We start from the raw sequence: 25,926 nt of genomic DNA, 5'->3' as shown, positions 1-25,926 counted from the left end.
ATCTTTCGTAGAAAAATAAAATGATACTCTTCATAGCATTATAATTAAATCAACTATATAATCTGACATATTTTTAGGATCCTTTTTTTTTATCAAAACAAATTGACCAGAAATAATTTGAATTAATTCAATTTTAGAAGCAATTCAAAGGTCCTTGCAATGACATACACTCATACTCTCACCCCACGTTTATTTCTATTTTTCAGGTATAAGTAATTTTCAAAGTATCATCAGAGGCCGGATCACAGTAGAGTCTAGTTTAGGGTCTCATTATTCGTTGTATTTTTTAAGGTGTCTTTTATGTAAATGTAAATATTTTATAAATCTTTCTTCTAAATAAAGTTATTCAAAGTCATTTATATGAAGTTTTAAGTTGAAATCTTCACTACTAAAAAAACGCGAATTAGAGACGGATTTTAGGGAGGGACAAAATTCCCTAACTAATTGTGACGGAATTAGGGACGGATTTTAGTATTAAATACAAATATTTAATTGCCAATTATTAGTGAGGGAATGGTTTAAACATCCCTCACAAAATATCCCTCACAAAACATCCGTCACTAAATCCCTTGCAAAATTGATGAGTTAAATGTTTGTTAAGGAATTTGTCATGGAACTGAGCCCTCTCTAACGATTCCCTCACTAAAATCGTCACTTATGTCAATTATATAGTTGGTGAGGCAATTAATCCCTCACAAACAATTAATGAGAAAAGTGAATTATTCCCCCCAATTGTTTCACGTTTTGGCTTTCCCTCTCTTATACTAAAATATTCCCCCTCTTTTTTTTTCACAAACCCTAAAATAACATTTTTCCCCAAAATTTGGCTCCAAGTTTTGAACCCAAAATTAGAATGTTCTCTCAAATTCATTGAACCCACAAAGATGAAATCAGTACCAAAATCACTTAATACTCCCTCTCGTTCCAAAATTTTCCCCCAAATTCATTGAATCTTCACTTAATCTCAGAATCCTTCCTTCGTTTGTTCTCCCAGAATCGTAATCCTTCCCAGAATCGTAATCTTCACCAAAAATCTCTCAAATCTTCACTTAATCTCGCTGAATCTCTCCGAATCTCACCGAATCTCTCAGAATTTCTTTCTCTGAAATCTTTCCTTCTCATCGATGAACTCACACTCATGGTAACATCTCTCTCTCTCTCTCTCTCTCTCTCTCTCTCTCTCTCTCTATCAATCAAAGAATTTAATTTATTTTTTTATTTTTTATATTTTATTGCAATTTGTTTTGGGTTTTGTGGTGTAACAGTGAACTCACTCTCCTTTCTGAATCCAAAAGTGAATCAGTGAACTTGCTCACACACATTCTCTGAAACAGGTGAATCCAAACCCTTACCTATGTTTGTTATTAATTTTGATTTTTAATTTTGTATTTTGAATGATTGTTGTTGAAGACTGAGATTATTTAACTTTTGATTTTGTTGAAGATTGGTAGTATAAGACTTGTTTTTCAATGAATTCGTGTTGGACTTTCTGTTTTTCAGCTATCCTTCAGTTCCTAGGCTTGTGCTAGAATTGGTTTTGTAAGCTGTTAGGTTACAATTTAAAAAAATAACGGTTTTGCAGCTAAACTGCTACTTCAATTTTACATGGTATATATTGCAAGGTTAGAACATTAAAAAAGGATGATATTGTAAAACAAATGCAAACAGAAATGAAAAAAATTGTAAACAAAGTTAGTTACCAAGATTTTCAATCAATCGAGTTTTGGCTAGAAGAATTTACATTGATGAAATATGTGTCCTTAAACTACCACACAATAGAAAGTTTTAAATAATTTTTAGAAATGTTAACTTAACTACATCATATATGGTTTTAAATAATTTTCCTAGGCTGCACTATGGTTTTTTTTTTGAAACAGCACGTATATTAATTGTCTTGCACAAGAAGTACGACAGGCTGAGAATGATACAAAAGAGAAGGCATGGCATAACTTCACTACTCAACCGTAGGAAGTTAGTGCACATCCTGAAGGCCAAAAACAAAGGCTGAGATGCCACAACAGTACAACAGCAAACCAAAAACAACACCTAAACCAAACTGATAACAGCCAAACAAACACGAAACAGCCGGCCAGAACCTCTCAGCAACCAAAACTGTCACGCCACAGCCTGCACACAGACTCCTAGTGCTAACAACCTATGTCAAGTTATTGAAGTATTATTAAATGAATAACCAAAAAATATATTAATACATGAACGGTCTTAAAATATAATTTCAGGTGTCTAAAACAATTATTAACATATGTACATGAAGTAAACATGTCATCAGAAATTGAAAGAGGATAAGTGATAATCACAGATTCAGCCCAACGTATAACCTTTATCGCCAGTTAGTTTTGTGTCTCAACCATTATAATTTGGAAATTATATTTAAATGCCAAACAAGGCGGTTGAACGCAACTGAGTTTGAATGGATCAAACTCAATCCACTGAAGAACCTTCACCAAAGGAAATCAGCCAATTTTACCTGCTACTGTCCAGAGTTTCCCAAAAGTCGCTCAACCGCTGCATGATCATTCCCTGATGTAGCAATAAGAGTCGGCTGCACTATGGTTGTATGACAGTTAGCAGGTTTTTTTGAGTTTGTTTAGCTTTCCCTGATTTGTATTGTTGCGTTTTGATGTTGGTGAATGTTGTGTCTTTATGGTTACTGTTACGTGTCTTGTTGGAGTTTTGCCTCTGCTAGTATGTTGGTGAATTTAACTTTTTGTTTTGTTCATATAATACTTTAAAAAACATAAAGTTAAATTCAAGCTCTGTCAAGTTATTATATGAACATGACCGACAGTCCAATATATTGTCTATTTGTGATAGATTAAACCCATTTTCAGTTATAAATAATAATGTGATCCAAATGTTCTTCATATTTCACCAAAAATTATAACAAGACATGTAGGCTTGTAGCAAAAAAAATATATAGATGTAAGCAGGTCTAGTAAATGAAAATTGAGTAGGTTTTGCTTCCTGCTTGTTTACATGCTCTGTTGCAGTCCTATTTTATTCATTTATTGGTTTTCCCATAATACATTTGTATTGCATAAGCTAATGGACATTATAGAGCATGTAAACAAGTGAGGGTGTTTGGGACTGTTGTAACAGTGCTGCTGTTGTGGCTGTTTTGGTACTGTCTTTTCTTGAATTAGACAGCTTGGTGCCTGTAGAAACTGTTAATGGGGTGCTGTTTTGATTGCCTGGGCATTAGGGGCTGTTTTTACTTTATGCAGCTAGCGTTTTTGTGCTGCTATTTTTTCTGTTTGCTCCTGCCCTGTATGCTTATGCGTTGGGGTGTATTTTGTTTGTTTTTCGTACCGACTCTTGTCTTGAGAGTTTTGGTGCCTATTAATAATATTGGCTTTTCAACAAAAAAAAAAGTACTTTCTAGTTGTGTGCAGGGATGTCTTTTTAGCATTACCTCCCAACTAGTTATGTGACGGATCTTCACTTTCAAACATAATGTTTAGCAAGATAGCCAGCTGACATATCATATATTGCACCGTCAAATCGAAATTAATATGTATGCCTATCTCTCTTATTTGCACTGTGCATACTTCATGCATTTGAGTGGAGCTAATACTGATGTTGCATTAGTTCTTTCTTGTGACACTCAACCAAGCTTAGTAGTTACTTCTTCAAAAGTTGTTAGGTATATTATACAGGTTTTAAAAAAAGAAGAAAAGTTGAATTTGGACTAAACTTTGTGTTGGTATATTATACAGGTAACTTTATAAGATTAACTAATGTCTCTCTGTAATTAAATACTAGCAAAAGGATGGTAGTTAATATTAAAGGTACCTCTCTATATGAGCCTTAATAGTATTTACCTGTTTAGCTGCCGCAGCTGCAAAATGTGCTGCTGTTGTCGTTGTTTTTTTGTTGCGTGATCAGCGCCTGGTGTTTTTTGTTGTGTTTGATATAATTTTTTGAAGAAATTAAAAGTTTTTTTACCTACTGTAGTAATAATGCAAAATGAGCCTACTGGTAGTATAATGTTCCACTTATATACTTCATAATCTTCTACTTTTTCAGGTAAACAAATGCTTCTTCTAGATGTTTTTAAAAATAATTTGGTGTTGTTTACATGCTCTGTTGATGTGCTATTCCATGTTGTTTACATGCTCTGTTGTTGTGTTTGGAACAAGATTTGGTGTTGTTTACATGTTTTTAATGTTATATTTGATTATTAATAATTTGGTGATGTTTACATGTTTTTAATGTTATATTTGATTATTAATTTGGATTTTGATTGAATGGATGTTTTCTCACTCGCAGTTCTTGAACCATTCGTTTTAAATAATACATCACCAATGGAAGTACCTGAAAATAGAAAGTGGATGTATAACAGAGTTGATTGTTACAAGAACATTACTGCAGAATTTAATACTGGAGTTCTGGAGTTTATTAAGTTTGCTTTGGAACAAGATAAAGATAACATTGGAGGAGGGGATATCAGATGCCCATGTAATACATGCAAGTGTTTGAAACATGAAAGTCCAGCAACTGTGAGGGCACATCTATGTTTGAAGGGATTCATGAGTAATTATTATCATTGGACGAACCATGGTGAGGAAATTCCCCCGATTCCGCAAGTGGCTGTTAATCACTCTTATTATGCAAGTAGAGATCAAAGGGAAATGTTTGACAATTATGAGCAATTAGTAATGGATGCCGCGGGACCAGACATTGGCAACTATCTGGATCAACAAGGTGAAGACGAAGGAGACCTAATGGAAGAATCTCCTAACGTAGAAGCTCAAGGATTCTTTGAATTGTTGAAGGCCGCACAATCTCCTTTATGGGATGGTTGTGATAGATATTCCGTGTTGTCAGCTTCTTTAACAGCATTAAATTTGAAAGCAGACTATGGTTTTTCCGAGGGTTGTTTTAATTCATTGATGCAATTTATGGGAAATGCATTGCCAGATAATAACCGCATGCCAAAAAAAATTTATCAAGCAAAGAAGACGGTTGCTGAACTAGGGTTGTCAAGTATGAAGATTGAATGTTGCCCGAAAGGATGTATGTTGTATTATAAGGAGAATGCTGCGCTCCAAAGTTGTAAAATCTGTGGAGAGGAGCGGTATAGGATTCTTTAGAAATGTTATCAAGTGGCATAGTTATGTTATTAATGGCTACAAGTTTGTGACAAAATCTCGAAATGAAGGGATGAGTACAACCAATTGCAATTTATGTGTTCGGGGAGGGCAATTAGATTCTTTAGAAAATGATTACTATGGTGTTTTGACTGACATTGTCGAATTAGAGTACACCGGTCACCCTACAAAGAAGGTGGTTTTGTTTCAATGTGATTGGTTTGATCCGAGCTCTCAAGGGACCAAGACGGATAACTATGGCAATGTTGAAATAAAAAAATCTAGGAAATATCAAAATTATGATCCTTTTATATTAGCCCAACAAGCAGATCAAGTTTACTTTACATCTTTTCCTGAAGGGCAACAAGGTTGGCTAGGTGTCATAAAAACCAAGGCCCGCAGTAACATTCAAACTGTGGAAAAAAAACAGCAAACAACAGATGCATATCAAGATGATGATGCTAATACACTACCTATAGTTGTTTCAAATGATGATTTTCAGCAATGTCTTGTTGACGTTAATGGTGTAGCCGAAGAAGTGCCAAACTCTTTGTTGAGGAGAAGTGCCAAACCCATTGTTGAGGATGATGATGATGATGATGATGAGGAGGAGGAGGAGGAGGAGGAGGAGGAGGAGGAGGAATATGAAGGGGAGGAGGAGGAAGATGAATATGAGAGGGAGGAAGATGAAGATATGTATGAAGATATAGATTCAAACTAAGTCATTGATCCAAGCAAGTGGGTTTCCTCAAAATCAAAGGATATTGCTGTAAGTTATTTCTTCATGACCTTATTGAACTTGATGAATATTTAGTCTATTTTTAAAGTAGTTGAACTATGATATGGAGGTTCTGCACTGATGCTAATTGTTAAGAACTGATGCTATTTTTAATTGTTTTAATAGTTCTGCACTGAAATAATTGTTCACTGATGCTATTTTATGGAGGTTATGCACTGATGCTAATTGTTAAGCACATATTAAGAAATAATATAAATGTACCTATGACGTAGATTGAGCACTACCATTTCAATTTTCTTTTTTTTTTTCTTCCATACCAATCCTAACTCCACTTGATTATTTTTTTGACATAAAGAACTCCATATGAAACTATGTCCATATTTAAGAAGCAGATTGAGAAAAATAATGAATTGTCTTGATAGAACGATATATTAGAATGTTAGTTTGTTTGATGCTTCTGGAAAACTGATATAGGCAAGCAGTGAACACGTCATAAGTTTTTAGGACAACATACCGGGTAAAAATCAACAACATTGTTTTTAGATAAGGTTTTAGGCGGTGGATTTTGTTTGTTTGTTTGTTGCTGTTATTCATCTGTTATTCACTCTGCTATTTTGCAGCTTGTTTTTCTGTCATGGGGTTTGCTGTTCTGCTTTTTCCCTCCCTCTCCTTTCTGTTGAGCGGCTGTTGGTGTGTTTAGTTTGGTGTTTTATGGCCTGTTCATAGGTGAGGCAGGGGTATGCTTGGTACTCGTAGGTATTCTACTACCTCAGCGATTGATGCCACCTTATTTTTGGTTTTTTGGGTTGTTGGTAGTTCCGTATATTTGCGGCTACAATTGTATTTTTCCCTTGTATCCGCGAGTTTTTTTGCTTCTTGCAATGGCTCGACGTGAATAAATTTCCTTGTGACTCTTTATGTATTTTTGAAAGTTTCCTTGTGTCTCTTTATGTATTTTGAGAGTTGAACAATGGTTGTAAACTTATTGAGAGTTTCCTTATGACTTTTATGGTGACAAATGTATGTGTTGGCTATGAAGACAATTTATGAAGTGGTTTTTGTTGTATATTTATAATTTCCAACAAGTTCAATATGGTTTAATATAGTAAATGCATATACAATATTAATATAATCAATTAATGAAATCTGGTTTGAAATGGAACATTAATCCGCTGATGCAAATTTCTGTTTGAATTAGTGAGGGAAATAAATTTCTCACTAAACTTGTAGTTTGTGAGGGAATTCAATTTCATCACAATTTATGCCTTCAAAATTTGAGAGGGAAAACCAATCCGTCACTAATTACTGACGGAAATATTGGTAAAAATTGATGGAATAGTCCCTCACTATTAGAGAGGGAACAAGAATTCCTCACTAATTACTGACGGATTTGTCCAAGGTTTAGCACATTTCTGGTTCATATTTAGTGACGGATTTATATGATTAGGGACGGATTGTATCCGTGTCAATTAGGGACGGAAACCAAAATCCCTCACAAAAATTTAGCAAGGCCAATATTCTTAAGGGATTACCGGTCGTCACTAAATCCCTCACTAAATTCGTTAGTGAGGGAATTATGGTAGTTTAGTGACGGATTTCTACCCTCTCTAAAATTGATTTTTCTAGTAGTGCTTAAAGTAAAACTCCATTTGAGTTGAAAAAGTTTTAAATTCTAATACTCAAATTGGAATGTTACACATACTCATTATGTTATATCATATACTCGTACTCAATGGTCCTTGCATTTTAGAAGCAATTCAATGGTTCTTGTAATGACATCAATGATACGTTTCATATTTGAGAAACGAAAAAAAAAATGAAAATGAAAGCCCAAGAAAAAAAAATGTCACGTCACCATGCTAGTTGAAAGTTGAGCAGAAAAACATTTATTGAACATTAAACATATGATTAAAAACGCAAATCATCCATTTATCATGTTGAAGGAATTGAACAAATTATTTTTTAGAGGAAAAAGGAATTGAAGGTAAATGATGATCACCATTAAGGAATTGAAGGTAAATGTTATTAATTATCTTTGAACATGCATATTATGTAATCAACTAAAATCAATGCATATAATTTTCATTCAAAACAAAATTCTTGCAGTGATAATGTATGATTAAATGGACACTTCTTAACCAAAATTCTTGCTTGTTCAATTTTTTAACAAAATATGGCCTAATAAGTTTGATTGGAAAATTTGCCTTCCTTGATTTATTTTTCCAAAAATTAAAACAAATATTTGGAAAACTATTTTTTTAAATTTTTCGTAGGAAAATTAATACGTTAAAATGATTTTCTATTTACTTAGAATATTATTTTCATAGATTAAAAAAATCATGAAGAAAATACAACGATTAAGTTATAATTGAGTAATAAAATAGAGTGGAAACTGTATAATAAAATCATAATCAGTTTTTTTTAGTACAATTTAAATCAATAATTATTCGCCTATTTTGATTTATTTTTGCTGTGCATGCCTTTTGTTTATTATAGAGATTCGAAGTAGATATTTTTTTAATTTTGTTTAAGATTATTAATTGAATTGTTAGCATGTATAGAAATGATTGACAACAAATTATAAAATTTTCACCATAAAAAAGGGCAATTGCTTTTGGCACGTGAAAATCTTCTCTTTCTTGATTTGATTAAGACTGTTCATAAAAATTACTAAATTAATATGAGTAAGTAATAATAACTTTGAATGTTCATAAAAATTACTAAATTATTAATATGAGTAAGTAATAATAACAAAAAAGAAGTAAAGTGTTTATTGTAGGAAATTTACAAATGAAGAATTAAGAGCAATTAAGTCTTGTAAGTAAATTAAAATGTCATGTGTACTCTTTTTTTTTTATCTTTATAATAATATAGATTCGTAATTTCGTATATAGTGAATGAGTTAATTTGTATATACCAACAATTTTTTTTATTGATATATCAAATCACTTTGTTTTATTGGTGCACCTAATCAAATTGCTTTGTTTTAAAATATAATTAAAAAATATGAAAAAAATAAACAAAGACAATAAAAACCAACCAGCAACATTCCTTCAAAAAAAAAACCAACAACATTAACGTAGCAAAATTATAATTTGAAACGACCAAATTATTTTTTTAAGGAGAAACAACTAAATTATTCCTTCAAAAAAAAAACTAAATTATATATTTCAGCCAAAAAAATAAATTATCAACAAACAATTTGATGATAATGCCAGTAAACACTAAAAAAAACATTAGTACATGTTTATATCCATGTTTCATATAGAAAGAAAAAAAAATCTCCATGTTTCATAGATCCTTATCAATCCTTCTCAATCTTAATATTCTTCAAAAATTCTTGGACGAAATTGTACTGCTGCTACGTGTTGATCTTGATATCAAATGATCGCTTGAAAGGTGTGAGTTCAAAATTTAGATGTCTAATTTCTAGGTCTAGCCTCCACGTTACATATTAGATCCATAATCCCTGGACTTTGATAAAGAAGTCTAGAATTTATAAGTGACTTAAAAAAAATGATAGATAATACTACCAAATAAAAACAATACAATGAGAGAAAACTAACAGAAAATAGTATAAATGAAAACACCTTTTTACCCGAACCACCATCTTATACAACTTTCGTTACGATATTTGGAAAGCATTCTGAATTCTTTGAATGAATATGAAATGGTGAAAGTTGAACCAATATTTATAGAGAAAAATTGAGCAATACAATTGTTGATGCATATCTTAAATTAGAACTTTTTTCACACGTAATTATAAGACATTTATGGACATTAAAGGGTGATTGTTTGATTAGTGGAAATACACATACAAAATGAAATGGTTGTAGGTTCAATAGAGAGAATATTCTTATAGGATGCCACTTTTGTATTGACATTCATATCGGTATCAATTGTAATAAATGGAAAGGTCAAACATGTGTTAATATTTAACAATGATTTATCAATAGCCAATAATCAAGCTAAAATTAGATGATGAGGTGCACATGTGTATTAGTGATGCTTAAGTGTGTAATACATTAAATGAAGTTTAACATAGAAGAGTGCCAAGTGTACTTTTCAAAAAAAATTAAGGCAAATATATATAATAGAGATGAGAGAGTATAAATATGAATTTTAACATGTATTTTCATCATTTGTCTTCTTATAAGAAAAACAAGGGTTATGTTAACTTGTGCCCTAAGGGCACAAGTTAAGGAGCTTAAAAAAGAAATTAAAAATAAATTTTATAATGAAAGTATAACTTTTGCAACTTTTAAGACATTAAATGCACAAGTTCCAAGAAAAACTTTCTACATTTGTCTTCTTAACTTATGCCCCAAGGACACAAGTTAACATTTCCCGAAAAACAAAAGCAAAAATAAAATCCACTCACATCGGAAATTGTGATGCATTAAATAGATCTACTAATATAGTCAAATATAGCTTCATTAAAAAATTTGATAACTACCCAAAAACACTTATATGAGATGGTGTATGCTCTTTTAATTTAATTATGGTCCTTGGTTCAAAAACTCTTAAAAAAAAATTCTGCGCGAATGATACCTGATTTATGCCAAAAACAAAATTGAGATAATTTTTTTGGGTCATGCTAACTCGTGCCTTAAGGGCACATGTTAAACAACCTAAAAATAGAAATATTTTATTCATGTTTGTGTAATCAATCAATAAAAGTTAAGAAATTAAATTCAATGCACGAATTCCAACTAAAATTTTCTACATTTAACTCATTAACTTGTGTCTTAAGGGCGCAAGTTAACATTCCCTTTTTTTTTTGTTACAAAATTATGATAGTTAATCATACCCTTTTTAGAAGGGAAAAACTGGTTAAGATCCTCTCCATTTGGCAAAATAAATGTAATTTGCAATTTGGAGAGAGATAGACACAAAAAATAGATGGTTGGTCTTACTACTAAGTGGGTTCCACCATCATTAATTATATTATACTTTTTTCAAAAAAATTTGTGTATCTCTCAAAATGGAAGAAATGGAGAAAGACATAAATGAAGATGATCTTAACTCGGAAAAAACGAGGGGTGGGGGGGGAGTTGTTTCAAGAATACAAGGTAACACATGAAAAACTAATCCCTTCATCTCAAATTACATGTTTTATTAACTATTTTTCTTTGTCTCAAATTATTTGTCTCTTCTATAATATCAATATAATATTTTGGGTTAAATATTTTTTGGTCCATATAAATATATCAACTTTTCGTTTTGGTTCCTCTGAAATTTTCCTTCAACTTTTAGTCTCTATAAAAATTTTAGTCACCAGTTTTGGTCTCTATTTTTAAGTCAAATCATGTGTAGTCTTTGTATTTTTCAATGATATTGTGAAAAATATTGTAAAAATCTATTCAAAAAGAAAATAGAATTTTTTAAGAAAATATGAATTAAATATGATTTTTTTACTGCAAAAAATATAAAAAAATCATATTTAATTCATGGTTTGTTAAAAAATTCTATTTTTTTGAGAGATTCTTATAAAAAATTGACTCATTTATTTGACATTTAATGTTGTCTATGTATATTACATTTTGATTGGTTGATATCATGGGAGGGTAATTACCCCCTAAACAAGAGAGGGTAACGTAGACCTCACAGTAAAATAAGTCAACTAATTGTAATCAAAAAAAAAAAAAAAATAAGTCAACTAATTAAAATTAATAAAAGCTATATTCAATACTCTCTCAATTCTCAAAGCCATATGACTTCCAACAGTTATCTATGATCTCTCTGCCTTCAGTATAATTCAATTCTGCAGGTACCATATTCTATTATCTTTGGAATTGCAACTTTATTTTGGACTTTATAATGTCTTGTCTTAGTTTAATTATTTCTACAGCTTTTAATAAAAAAAATAGGTTTTTTCACCGGAAGAAAAAAAAAATTCATGGAAAAAAACTGGTTTGAGTATAGACTTTCCCGTTAATTGGTTTGAAAGAAAAAAGTGATTAAGAAAATTCACAGAAAAAAAGATCGATTAGAGTAAAATTCACAGGAAGAGAAAAATAATTGTTAAGATATGAAATGAAGAAAGTGGATTCAAAAAAAAAATATGATTAAAAAAAAGAATACATTAAAGAGTATTTAATGCAGCGTTTTTCTATTTTAATTAAGTTGACTAATTTTTCAATTTAATTGAAGTGAATTAAGTGGAATTCATTAATTTTATTGTTCCTTAACCGGTGCCCCGGAGGCACCGGTTAGCAGCACCCATAAATAAAAGAAAAAAATAATAATTTTACCAAATTAATATCATTAAATATTAGTGTACTCATTATTAATGTGCAAATGCATTTTGTCAAAAAAAAAAAAATTATGCATAGGATGTCGGTTGTCTTGTTAGTGTTGACAACGTTGTAGGTGAAGTTGGTGATTCACTCAAAATGAATGATGAAGATAAATGTGTTAACCGTGACTTTAGCGACGAAAGGAGAGATAACAGTGATTATTTATTATTATTTTTATTATTATTATTATTTTTGTGGTGACAATATATATCATAAACTGATCCATCATATGACTATATTATACTTGTTAAAAAAAGATAATGACAGATCATGACTATAAGTATCGTGTGATTGGTCAAAAAAGATTTTTTTTTTTTTTTAAGAATTGGTCAAAAAAGATAAATATTATAGTATTCCATATATATCCAACACAACTCTTACTAGTCCACTGTTTCATTACTTGTGCCACATGCCTCTTCTTTTACTTAACTTGCATTGTTATCATCAACAAACAACTTTACAAGACGTCAAAAAAATAAACAAACAACGTTGTATTTATATACAATTCAACTCAACTCTATTGAAACATAAACAAATCACCACCCACCAGTACTAAACCTCACCAGTTCCAAGATGTCTGAGTCAAACACAAACACAAGAACTCAAACAAGAACAAGAACATCTCTTTTCACACCGTTCATAGCTATAATTCTCCCAGTTATTATAGCCTCAGCGGTTTTCTACCGGCTCGACCCTTTCGAACCGGTTGTTTTCCCCCTTGACAAACAAACCCGGTCCACTACAACCGCTCCTTTACGTAACAACAACATGAGATTAGGATCTGAAAAAGTTGCAGAAGGAGAACTTTTTGGACCTGAAGATTTGGTATACGACGCTGATAAGGCTTTGGTTTATACTAGTTGTGAAGATGGGTGGATTAAGAGAATCACAGTGAATGAATCGGTGGTTGAAGATTGGGTTAACACTGGTGGAAGACCACTTGGTTTGGCTTTTGATGGAAATGGTGAACTTATTGTTGCAGACGCAGATAAGGTAACTGGTTGTCATATAAATGTTGTATCTGAATGTTTTTTCTGCAAATGGAAATCAACTAAATTTTTTCTTTTTTTAAGGTAAAAAAAAGTTAAGGCAATTACTGTTCCAGCCCCCAGGATTGTTTTAGTTTTTCTAAAAAAAACCATTGACTTGACCAAAAAAAAAAACCATTGATTTTTTCTTAAAATCTAAGAATAGGTTGAAATAAAACAAATCCCTCAAACGAACATATTAAAATAAGAAATCAATTTCAATGAATCACATATATAATATGAGTTTGAAGATGGTGGATTGACAATACAAAACTATTTTCCTACAACAATTCTACATATTTTGATTGGTTATGTGTGAAAAATCGATTTAGAATGTCAACTCACTACCCTTAAAGTCATCAAATATTTTGCTATAGTATTAACTATCTTTGATTTATTCAAGATTAACTATCTTTTTTTAAATCTTGAAATAATTTCCGTCGAAAAACAAAGTCTTGAAATAACTTTTAAGTATTTTTAAAATTTACTGTGAATATTTCTACAAATGCATCCAACTAAAAATATAGGTATTTGTAGATGTATTAACTATCTTTTTTTTTAGTCTTGAAATAACTTCTTTTAAAAAAAAGTCTTGAAATAATTTTTAAATACTTTTTTTTTTGGTACAAATAATTTTTAAATACTTATTAATATTTATTGTGAATATTGTAACAAGAGTTATATAATTTTTTTCCGGTTGTACAAAAAAAAAATATAAATTAGAGTGCAATGGACATGCACGGTGTAAATTATTTATGCAAAGTAGACCAATCAAATTTTGTTATCGTGTCACATCAAAAATTATATTAATTAATTTCTTGTTCAAAAAAATGTATTAATTAAATTAAAATAAAGAAGCCCACATTTTCCGACATATGACATGTTTATTATTTTGTCATATCTTCCCATCTTCCCACGTTCTCCATATGGATCTCAAATCTCACTATAAAACTCATCACAGAATAACTAACTTCACACGTTGACTCAGTTGGTAAGGAACGGTCCATTTTCTTGCAGAAGGTTGTGTGTTCGATTCCCTCTGCCGATGTGAGGACAGTGTTGGTGGATGATCTGTAAGTACATCTATAAGTGTCCTTTGGACCCAGAGGCGTGTCCTGACCCTGGTGATGACCGGAGCCGAACCAACCTAAACTTTTATGTAACCAAAAAAAAACTAACTTTGCAGCCGGCACCCATGCCATGAATATGGGAAATACTTGAGTGCCGTGAGTTCTAGTTCATCTCAAGATGTGACATTTGAAGAATACACCTTCCGGTCACTGTTATAAACAAAAATCTACATTTTACATTTAATTAATTATGTGGGAGCCCCTAATATGGACCCTTTTTTTTAGGGTCCACCCATGGTCCTTAGTAAATGACCTGGAATAGCAGGTAATTACACTTCCATTCCGGTATAGATTTTGTACGGTTTAACTTTTTATTATTTTCCCATCCATTTCAAGTCTATCAGGATGAACAACTCCCGCACAAAGAATGCAACAACCACGAAATGCTTGATCTGTCACCACCGTTGATTCTGAAACCACCTATTCATGACGTTTTATCCGCTTAACATCCTCGGTCCATGGAGCCATTATAATGGAGGTGTTGTATGAAAGTGATTATAATGGAGGTGTTGATTGTAGTTGTTTATGCGAAGAGCGTGAAAGCATTAACAATTGCAATCACGCTAGCTTTGTTTGCCCTTTTTCTCAAAAAACATATTGAAGCTTGTCTTTTGTGCTTAATGACTTATTCAAAAGCTAGAGTAGCAATTGAATCTCAGTTTGGCTTAGAGGGGAATGACGTTTGTGAACCGGAAACCATTTTGGATGGCTATGTTAAATTGTTAAATTTGAACTTAAGATTTTGTTGAATGGTGAAATTAAAGTTGTGGTGACGAGGAGTGAGATAGTGATTTGTAGTGAATTAGATGATTTACTGGTTTTGATTGCAAAAGCCCAGTCAAAATAAAGATTCAAATGGAAGCCATCTATGTAAACATAGAAGAAGTGTGTCAACCCACTATTGTAGGTCATTTAGCAAGGACTATGGGTGGTCCTTAAAAAAGGGGTCCATATTAGAGGCTCCCTAATTATGTATGTGGTCATTATTATAGACCACATACATCATTTAATAAATGAATCTAAAATGTTAATTTTTGCTTATAATAGTGACCGGAGGGTGTATTGTTTTTGAGTTTTAAGAAAAGTACTGATTGTATATTCTAAATATTATTGTTTTTGACCATGCAGAAATTTATGTTATAGTAGTGACTTGTTGAAACCGTGACAGTCCAAATTATTTTTATGTAGAGCCACCATTCACGGGGTGGGATACTGAAAAATGGACAGAGCAATTTTTTTAATATTTCATTTAAAAAAATGACTTGAGAAAACAGTAGGATTTTATTGGGTGTTAGTGTAAACACACTTTATACAATATTCTTATCCCGAATGCATCGTGAATTAAAAAATAGCTAGCAATGTTAAGAGTTTCACATCGGATATGAGATGGTCTGACAATATGTTTATAAGTGGGGGCAATACTTACCTCAGAAGCCAGTTTTCTGGAGTTGTGTTAGGCCCAACCACAATTTCTAAGTGGTATCAGAGCCTCCTCCAAGATCCGTTGGATCACCTGCTATTAGGTTTCCGTTATCAGGTCACCCATCATTTATGTCCATGCTCCAGATGTCCGGTTCTGGACGTGAGGGGGTGTGTTAAGAATCTCACATCGAATATGAGATGGCACAATGTGTTTATAAATAGGGGCAATCCTTCCATCACATGTAGCGATACAACTTTCCATCGGTAGCATCACTCTTTATAGGGTGCATCTCTTTAATGTAACTTTCGTAAAACAAATTAAATTCCACTTAAATAAAAAAATATTTAAAAAATTAAATTAAATTTCACTTAAATAAAAAAATGTAAAAAACGGAAAATTGAGACGGGACCTCTTTTTGGGGAAATACTTCCATGACATAGTTTTGGTGTCATTGGTGCCATTGGGGAAATCCTAGCCATTGATGTGTGTGGGGATGTATGTGTGATGTGTGTCTGTGTGGTGGAGATGCAAGCTATGGCACCAATGGCACCAAAGCTATGGCACCAAAGTGCTACTCCTCTTTTTGGGTGAAACGAGGGGCAGAAGACAGGACCATAGAAGTCCCCAAAAGTTGATAAAAATGAAAGATTTTTTCACAAGAAACAAAAAAGTCATATGTGACAGCATGTAATTCTTCCAAATAGTTACTACAAAATACCTCGTGTATGATTAGCCAAAATATCATTGTCGATTGTTATGTTTTTATAGATTCTTTTCTTTCTTGCGTTAAATCATTGGACTAAATTGTGACAAGTTACATTATCATTTTTTTTTGGAAGAGCAAAGACAATTTTATTGAAATGATACATTATTATTTATTTAGTGGGCACATCATGCATGGCTTGTGACCCACTCATTCACTAATCTAATTAATTAATCAATGATATGCTACAGGGACTACTGAGAGTAACAAGAGAAAAAGAGATTGAAGTACTTGTGACTGAGATTGATGGCCTAATATTCAAAATAACAGATGGGGTTGATGTAGCACATGATGGTACTATTTATTTCACCGACGCTTCATCCAAATACTCAATCAAGGATTCTGTCCTAGATATATTAGAAGGCAAACCTAATGGTAGATTTCTGAGCTATAATCCATCAACAAAAAAGACAACCCTACTAGTGAGTGACCTCTACTTTCCTAATGGAGTTGCAGTCTCACCGGATCAAAATTTTGTCGTCTTTTGTGAAACCTCCATGTAAGTTGTTTATCACCTTGTTAGTACAAGTATAAAAGTAAAAATCATTGTCTTCATGAACATAAAAAAAGAAGTAAAAACATTGTAAAATCAAAGTGTCAAAATAATTTGAAAAATGAAAATAGCATACATATTCTCAAATAAATTTCCATCAAACTAAGGGGTGTGCTTTATTGAAATTTGGGATCAAGCCATGTTACTTGCATACTTCTAAGAATCATTCTTTTCTCACATTGTTGATTTCTCGCGTGCCCTATGTAGTTTCGATTATATAACCGGAACAGTATGAACACCCCATAAAACTTAAAAAACACGTTCAAACATTTCAGATTTTAGAATTCGAATAGGGCGTGCGAGAAACTCATAGGATGGGAAAAACAATGACCTACTTCTAAATGTTATTGGACTTATTTTTATTTTATGGGATAATGTTGCAGGATGAATTGCAAGAAATATTACATACATGGCCCAAAAAAAGGTAGCACAGAAAAGTTTTGTGACCTCCCTGGCATGCCTGATAACATTCATTATGATGGACATGGGCAGTACTGGATTGGAATAGCCACGGTATCATTTGATGTCACTATTTTATTTTTATTAACTATTTATTGAAGTGTTAAATTTATAGAAGTAGAGTTTTGTCATTCATTATCGTCATATTCGACTCAAGAGATTAATCTCTACAATTGTGGGCAGAAGATACCAATTCACACACACACACACAAAAGGGATAAGATCGATGTTAATTTACCAAAAAAATGTGACATCCAATTTAGGTTTTTCTTAAGGCCATTTGTACAATGAACAGAAAAGTGCTAATTATATGTTGGGTCTTGCTAACTTGTTCACTTAGAGCACATGTTAAGGATTCTAAAAATAGTAAATTTATTGAGAAAAATTAATTCACATGAATTATTTCACTTGTTGAGAAATAATTTAGCAAAATTTTCAATACAAAATTTCTATGTTTAATACATTAACATGTGCCTTTATAGACACATGTTAGCATTTCCCTTATATGTATTGGTAACTCATATTAGATTAATGTTGTTGTTTGTGTATTTCTTCTGTCAGGCATTTTCTCCTGAACTGGACATAATGCTCAAATACCCTTTCATTAGGAAGGTTCTGGCAATCATCACAAAAAAAGTTTCAAGTCTGAATTTGTCAAAGAACGGAGGAGTTATCACTGTGGACTTGGAAGGAAAACCTACAACACATTACTATGATCCCAAATTTTCATTGACCACTGGGATTAAGATTGGGAATCACATGTATTGTGGTTCCATTTTATACCCTTTTGTCATACGTCTTGACATTGAGAAGTATCCTGCTCTACCTACAATTTAAACAACAACAAAAATTCTCATAAAATTATGATGTAGAAGCAAATACTTAGTTTCTGCATATAGGTGGGTGGCATGAATATAGGTTCTTGTGGAACTTCAGCCTCATTTACTTATACTTATTATAGTGGAAATAGTTTTTTTTTATGAGGAATATATATCTTATCTTATTTTATACTCTTTGCGTTGACTCAAGCAATCAACTACCCAAGGCAAGAATTTCACCTTTAAAGTGAATGTTGAAACATTGGTGTGAAGTTGAAATGAAATTGGAAGAGATTAAACACCAAAGTAATAAGACTTTGAGCTAGTGTGATGTGAATAGAAAAAATAGAGAGTAGGTGTCCCACGTAAAATAGAACACACACATTAGTATTGTTTAAATTGCAATATTTAATTTTAAATACTTGATAATGATAAAAATATAATAGTCATTATTATTTTTATTCATAGATATCACTTTCCATAAATATAACTTATGTTGGTTGTGATAAGAATAAAAATTTAACTGAATTTCCTAGTTCCTTCAGTCATATCCAATGAGTTTGTTTCCTCCACTTTTGTGGATTTGATTTTTTTTTTTTTATCTTATCCACAAGTGTTGTTGAACTGATTAATGATTAAGCTTCCTTTTGATCTTAACCATTAGAGTAACTGTTGCCGCAATTTTAGTTAAAACAGTTACAAAATCTCTATATAAATAGAGGACTCCATTCTGTTCAAAAATCACATCAAAGAGTCCTATTGAGTTGCTGAGAACTCTTTCTCTCTTCTCCATCTAGCTTGTGTTAACGAGTTATTCTTCTTCTCTTCTCCTTTTTCTATCCCTTTGAAATTAAGTGTGATTTTAAGACCTTAGTCCCTATTCGGTATAATATCATGTTGGATATTTGTATGTTGGCTTCACTTTTGCCTAAAACAAATATTCACTTCAGATGTGGAACATAATGTTCCAACATTAAGAGTTGTTCTGTACGTTCTGGGCCTGACCTATGTTTACGCACGCGCTTGCTTGATTGAAGGAATCCACACCAGCATGTGTTGGTATGAACCGTGTGCAATTATGAAGAGATCAGAACATATGTGATTTCTTAAGGAATTGATGAAATGACTTAGGAAAGTATTTTTATGAGACTTTTAATAAAGCCTATTTTATAGGAGTTTCTATATCCGTCCATTGCTTAATGAAGAAGTCACTGATCCAATCTGAAGCATGATTGAAGGAATGACACGCCTTGCTTCAGTATATAAAAGGCTGCAAGACCTGAAGATATTCATTCAAGATATTGGTTTACAAATAGAGTTTTGTTTAGGTTTTGAGTCATGCATATTGTGAGCCTTTCGTGTATCATCTTGATACATGTTTAGGACTGTGCTTTGAGTTGTAATACTGTGCACTACTCCGAAGCTTTTAAGCAAGGAGCTAGGTAGATTGTGGACTGCATCTAAGCTTTTAAGCAAGGTTGCAAGTTGTTGCTTTTCGAGGGTAACCTCATTTGAATTGAGTCTGTAATTTGGGAATCACAGGGGATTGTGATATGTTGTAAGGGAGTGAGATGGGATCTCAAATCTAGGAGTTCCTAGGTTGAAGTCTAGTTGGGGTAGGTCCTAGGTCATAAGTGCAAACGTAGTTTGCTGAGAGCTTTTGAATACGGACTGCACTAGTGGATTTCCTTCCTGGCTTTGTAGCCCCCAAATGTAGGTGACGTTGCACCGAACTTGGTTAACAATTCTCTGTGCCTCTTTTCTTTCCTGTCTATTATTTGCTTTATTATATTTATGTCTGTTAGCTTAATGTTCTAAACATCATATACAACATCTGTTTACTGTGTCCTGTGTTGGAACATCGTTTGGAACATCGTAAGTCTAACGTGCCAGAATAACAATTGGCATCAGAGCAGGCACCCTGCCTGTTATTGGGTGAGATCCAGAGGAGATCTATTCTGGCAATATGGAGAAAGAAGGAGGATTCATTAACAGACCACCTCTGTTAGATGGAACCAATTATGACTACTGGAAATCACGTATGTGTGCATATCTCAAGTCCATAGACAACAAAACCTGGAAAGCAGTGTTAAGAGGTTGGGAACATCCAGTTGTCCTTGATAAAGATGGAAACAAAACAACTGTCCTGAAACCAGAAGAGGAGTGGACTGCTCCTGAAGATTAACTGTCACTCGCAAATTCAAAGGCGTTGAATGCTCTCTTCAATGGGGTAGACAAAAATATGTTCAGACTCATCAAAAAGTGTGATGTTGCCAAAGATGATTGGGACATCCTCAAGACAGCACATGAAGGAACCTCAAAAGTAAAGAGCTCAAGAATTCAGCTCTTAACAACCAAATTTGAGAATCTGAAAATGCAGGAGGATGAGACCATCCAAGACTACTACATGAATGTCTTAGACATTGCAAATTCATTTGATTCTCTTGGTGAAAAGTTGTCAGATGAAAAATTGGTGAGAAAGATTCTCAGATCCCTTCCAAAGAAATTCGATATGAAGGTGATAACTATTGAAGAATCTCAGGATGTCTCCAGTATGCAAGTGGAAGAACTCATAGGCTCTTTATAGAACTATGAGCTTGTTGTTGACAACAAAGGTGAGAAGAAAGGTAAAGGTATTGCTCTTACAGCAAATGCAGCTGATGATGATGAGTGGTATGAAGATACAGAAGATGACAAAATTGCAGATGATATGGCTATGCTGGGTAGACAGTTCAACAGAATTTTGAAACAAGTCAATAGCAGAATCAGAGGCAGTCGGCAAAACATCCGATTCAACATTGACAAGCAACAAAGCAATCCAAGGTATGACAGAAATAATGACAAAAATGTTCAATAAAAAGGAGTGCAATGCTTTGAATGTGGAGGTTATGGTCACATTAGAACTGAATGTGCAACCTTGCTCAAGAAACAAAAGAAAGGGATGTTGGTTTCTTGGTCTGATGATGAAGATGGATATGGTGAAGGAGATGCTGCCAAAATTGTCACTACCTTGACTGGAAGGATGATACCCCTGTATAATTCTTCTGATAAAGACCTTTCTGGTAAGGAAATTGTGATACCTGACTATGATGATACAGACATGTCTAAGCTCCTAGCAGGGCATGATGAGATTATCAACCAGCTCCAGTATAAAAGAACTAATCATTCTAGCAAAATTTCTGATCTTAATCATAAGGTAATATCTGTCAAATCTCATCCTAACAATGCCTCACAACAAGTTACAATGATGAGTGCTGGAACTAATGTTTTTACTAGGTTGTTAGATGGTCAAACAATAGAAGAACCTAATGACATAGAACATACTCATGAACCCTTGACAAATGAACATAAGATTAGTAACTATGTCCAGTCTCTATATCAGCATGAGATAGATAAAAGTGTGAACCCAGCTGAAAAGTTAAACTTTGTAACTTCTTCCAGCACAGTGGATAACCCTGGCAAAATGTTAGAACATCCGTCAAGACCTCTCCTAACTAAGCCTGAAAAAGAGTTTTCCACCTGGAAATGTCCTCCTAGCAACTTACAAGGACATAAAACTCTGTTGTGTTTCAATCTGTGCAAAACACCTGAACTGTATCAATCCAGATCTGTAGAGAGTGAAACTTATAAAGAAAGGAAATCTAAATGTGTGGGACTGATGATTCATACATCCCCAGCAACATCTGATGAGAAGGGTTGGTTCTTTGATAGTGGCTGTTCTAGACATATGACTGGTGAATACAATTACTTTGAAAACTTGAGACAGGTTGATGTTGGCCCTGTTACCTTTGCTGATAACTTTAAAGCCAGAGTTATAGGAATAGGAAGCCTTAAGATGAGCAAGTTACCTAAGTTAACTAATGTGTTTCTGGTCGAAGGACTCCACTCAAACCTAATTAGCATAAGTCAGTTGTGTGATCGGGATCTAGAAGTTACCTTCAGGAAGACTGGATGCAGAGTTGTGAACAAAGAAGGAGAAACCATAATGAAAGGGGTCAGATCTAGAGACAACTGTTACAAATGGGACTCAGAATATGAGGAACAAATTGAGATGTTGCGAATAATGATTGAACATCATAAGATATCTGCCACTACTCAAGTTGAAGATACTGAAGGTGGAGGAAGTATGGGCGGAGATTTGGTGTCTATGCCAGATACTAAAAATACTATTGAAACCAAATCTATTTCCAATATCAGTTCTGATGATGTGACAGGGAACAAGGCCAAACTAGCAATACAAGGTCCTGCTTTAGAAGAAAAGTTCAAAATTGTTGAAATCCTTGACTCTATAGTTGAGTTTAAATTCATCTGTCTTCTGGTATGTGTAACTCTTATTCTAAAGGATAATGATGGGTAGCTTCAAAAAGATGTCTGTGTAGAAGAACACAGAGTTTATGATGACTCATGTTTTTCTGTCCTTATGTACAAGAAAGCTTGTCCGTACCTTGAGCAAGCTTCCAGACCTTGGCTTAAAAGATTCTCAGAATCCTGTAACATTCAAGAGTACAAGAAAAGTGATGCAGACAAAACCTGGTCTAAAACAAAAGAACGTGAAAGATTTCTGGTTATCCTTACCTACCTTGATAATATTGTGCTTGGTGGAATGTCGAATCAAATGTTTCCACATTTGATTTATCAAATACAATCTGGGACTAAGAAGAGGCTGGAAGGAATAGTGATCTATTTTCTGGGTTTGCAAATAACGAACACCATTTGTATCCGTCAAAGCAAGTATTCCAGGAATTTTGTGACAAGGGTTGGTCTGGACAAAACCAGTCATAAAAGAACACCAGCAGCCACTCATGTAAAACTATCCAAAGATGAAAATGGTGTAGCTGTTGATCAAAGCCTGTACAGAAGCATGATTGGAAGTCTCCTATATCTTATAGCAAGCAGACCTGACATAACCTTTGCTGTAGGGGTTTGTGCTAGATATCAAGCAGATCCTAAAATGAGTCATCTTGTTCAAGTTAAAAGGATTCTGAAGTACATAAACGACACCACAGACTATGGGATTCTCTATTCTCACGGTGGAAGTTGCAGGTTGATTGGCTATTATGATGCAGATTGGGCAGGTAGTGCAGATGTCAGAAAAAGTACTTCAGGAGGCTGTTTCTTCCTTAGAAACAATTTGGTGTCTTGGTTCAGCAAGAAACAAAATTCTGTGTCTCTATCAACCGCAGAGGTAGAATATATTACTGCAGGTAGTAGCTGCTCTCAGTTAGTCTGGATGAAGCAAATGCTGGAAGAGTATGATGTTCGACAAAATGTTCTAACATTGTACTGTGACAATCTAAGTGCTATCAACATTTCCAAAAATCCTATACAACATAGCAGAACAAAACACATTGACATACGACATCACTTCATTAGAGATCTTGTTGAAGACAAAATTGTAACTCTGGAGCATGTAACAACTGAAGAACAACTGGCTGACATCTTCACAAAAGCCTTAGATATCAAGCAATTTGAGAAACTACGAAGCAAGCTGGGTGTTTGCATCCATGAGGAATAGCAACCACTGTTCAAAATGTCAGGTACTTTTAGCTGTAATTTATGCTTTTATCACATCTTGACATATTTTATGGCTAAAAAGGGGGAGTAGGTATATCTTTGCTGTATGTTACCTGACTATGTGCTTGAGGATGTTGAGACATCCGATTCTGGCCTTCTGGTTATTTTTTTTTTGTATTCGTGTTGGTTTTAAAAAAATTTTTTTTTGCATATATTCAGGGGGAGTAAAGAATATCTGTTTGTACTCCTTGAGGGGGAGTAAGCTTCTGTGTCCCTGAATGTTCCTGTGGATGTTAAGACATCCTGATGATTTGAGCTACTGAGTACTATATTCCTATTTCTCTAAGTAGCGTGTTGTGACAGTTGACTGTCTGTTTAGGATGTACATGAATTTATTTTTCCTTATACGTCCTTTGCTGCATAACTCTGATCTTCTCTCTGATACCTTCTAGTCTGCTCATTTCCATATGTTAATTGTTGTGTATGAAAGCAGTATCTAAGACCTGTAATATAATTCTTCTAGTCCTGAAGATCATGTGTGAAGACTGAAGAACTATATTTTGGTATCTTTTGGAAGTCTGAGAATATGAACCTTTCTTCAAGGAAGATTTTATTTGTGAAGATTGAAGGAAAGGTTGCGTGTGCTATCTCTCTGTTTTTAACAGGTGTGGGCTGAATTTGTTTTAGCCAAAAATTTGCCAAAGGGGGAGATTGTTGGATATTTGTATGTTGGCTTCACTTTTGCCTAAAACAAATATTCACTTAAGATGTGGAACATAATGTTCCAACATTAAGAGTTGTTCTGTACATTCTAGGCCTGACCTATGTTTACGTACGCGCTTGCTTGATTGAAGGAATCCACACCAGCATGTGTTGGTATGAACCGTGTGCAATTATGAAGAGATCAGAACATATGTGATTTCTTAAGGAATTGATGGAATGACTTAGGAAAGTATTTTTATGAGACTTTTAATAAAGCCTATTTTATAGGAGTTTCTATATCCGTCCATTGCTTAATGAAGAAGTCACTGATCCAATCTGAAGCATGATTGAAGGAATGACACGCCTTGCTTCAGTATATAAAAGGCTGCAAGACCTTAAGATATTCATTCAAGACATTGGTTTACAAATAGAGTTTTGTTTAGGTTTTGAGTCATACATATTGTGAGCCTTTCGTGTATCATCTTGATACATGTTTAGGACTGTGCTTTGAGTTGTAATACTTTGCACTACTTCGAAGCTTTTAAGCAATGAGCTAGGTAGATTGTGGACTGCATCTAAGCTTTTAAGCAAGGTTGCAAGTTGTTGTTTTTCGAGGGTAACCTCATTTGAATTGAGTTTGTAATTTGGGAATCACAGGGGATTGTGATCTGTTGTAAGGGAGTGAGATGGGATCTCAAATCTAGGAGTTCCTAGGTTGAAGTCTAGTTGGGGTAGGTCCTAGGTCATAAGTGCAAACGTGGTTTGCTGAGAGCTTTTGAATACGGACTGCACTAGTGGATTTCCTTCCTGGCTTGGTAGCCCCCAGATGTAGGTGACGTTGCACCGAACTGGGTTAACAATTCTCTGTGCCTCTTTTCTTTCCTGTCTATTATTTGCTTTATTATATTTATGTCTGTTAGCTTAATGTTCTAAACATCATATACAACATCTGTTTACTGTGTCCTGTGTTGGAACATCGTTTGGAACATCGTAAGTCTAACGTGCCAGAATAACATATCCCTTTGGAATTAAAAAGGTATTAAGATTCGATAATATATGTCCCTTCGGAATATAGAGTACTTTTAAGATCATAGCCCCTTTCGGAATTAAGAATGATCTTAACAGTATATAAATACTCTTTCAATATTTTTCTGCTTGAGGAGAGATTAAAAAGTCGAAATGGTGGTATCACCATATTTGAGTGGTCATAGTACCATATTGATATCTTGGAGAACTTAAAGTTAGAATGCTGATAGCACCATATTTGAATGTGGTCTTTGCACCATATTAAAGCGGTCATAGTACCATATATATTAGAGTTGTTTCAGTATTAAAGAGTGGTCTTAGTACCATATTTGAGGATGTAAGTCTCGAACAGTTTTATACAGTG

General features: G+C 33.4%; 3 protein-coding genes across 3 annotated transcripts; all 3 read left to right on the top strand.

The window, feature by feature from the left end:
- Nucleotides 1-383: 383 nt before the first annotated feature.
- On the top strand, nt 384-6,913 carry LOC146900589 (uncharacterized). The gene is made up of 4 exons (XM_085731599.1): nt 384-1,141; nt 1,266-1,334; nt 4,288-5,877; nt 6,468-6,913. Exon 3 carries the CDS (start codon nt 5,056-5,058, stop codon nt 5,827-5,829), a length of 774 nt encoding a protein of 257 aa, XP_085587725.1. The 5' UTR covers nt 384-1,141; nt 1,266-1,334; nt 4,288-5,055; the 3' UTR covers nt 5,830-5,877; nt 6,468-6,913.
- A 5,756-nt stretch (nt 6,914-12,669) lies between these two features.
- LOC146900588 (protein STRICTOSIDINE SYNTHASE-LIKE 7-like) lies at nt 12,670-18,510 on the top strand. Its single transcript, XM_085731598.1, has 4 exons — nt 12,670-13,139; nt 16,682-16,989; nt 17,427-17,556; nt 18,064-18,510. The coding sequence occupies exons 1-4, from the start codon at nt 12,720-12,722 to the stop codon at nt 18,337-18,339; spliced, it is 1,134 nt and encodes a 377-aa protein (XP_085587724.1). The 5' UTR covers nt 12,670-12,719; the 3' UTR covers nt 18,340-18,510.
- Nucleotides 18,511-20,562: 2,052 nt separating this feature from the next.
- Nucleotides 20,563-23,835, top strand: LOC146900587 (uncharacterized). Its single transcript, XM_085736963.1, has 4 exons — nt 20,563-20,872; nt 20,936-21,143; nt 21,222-22,638; nt 22,750-23,835. Exons 1-4 carry the CDS (start codon nt 20,563-20,565, stop codon nt 23,833-23,835), a joined length of 3,021 nt encoding a protein of 1,006 aa, XP_085593089.1.
- Nucleotides 23,836-25,926: the final 2,091 nt, after the last annotated feature.

This window comes from Medicago sativa, chromosome 8 (assembly GCF_051527215.1).
Source record: "Medicago sativa cultivar Bolivia chromosome 8, Bolivia_mono, whole genome shotgun sequence".
NCBI classification, from domain to species: Eukaryota; Viridiplantae; Streptophyta; class Magnoliopsida; order Fabales; family Fabaceae; genus Medicago; species Medicago sativa.
The sequence above is the reverse complement of the archived record's forward strand: the minus strand, read 5'-3'. Positions and strand labels throughout refer to the sequence as shown.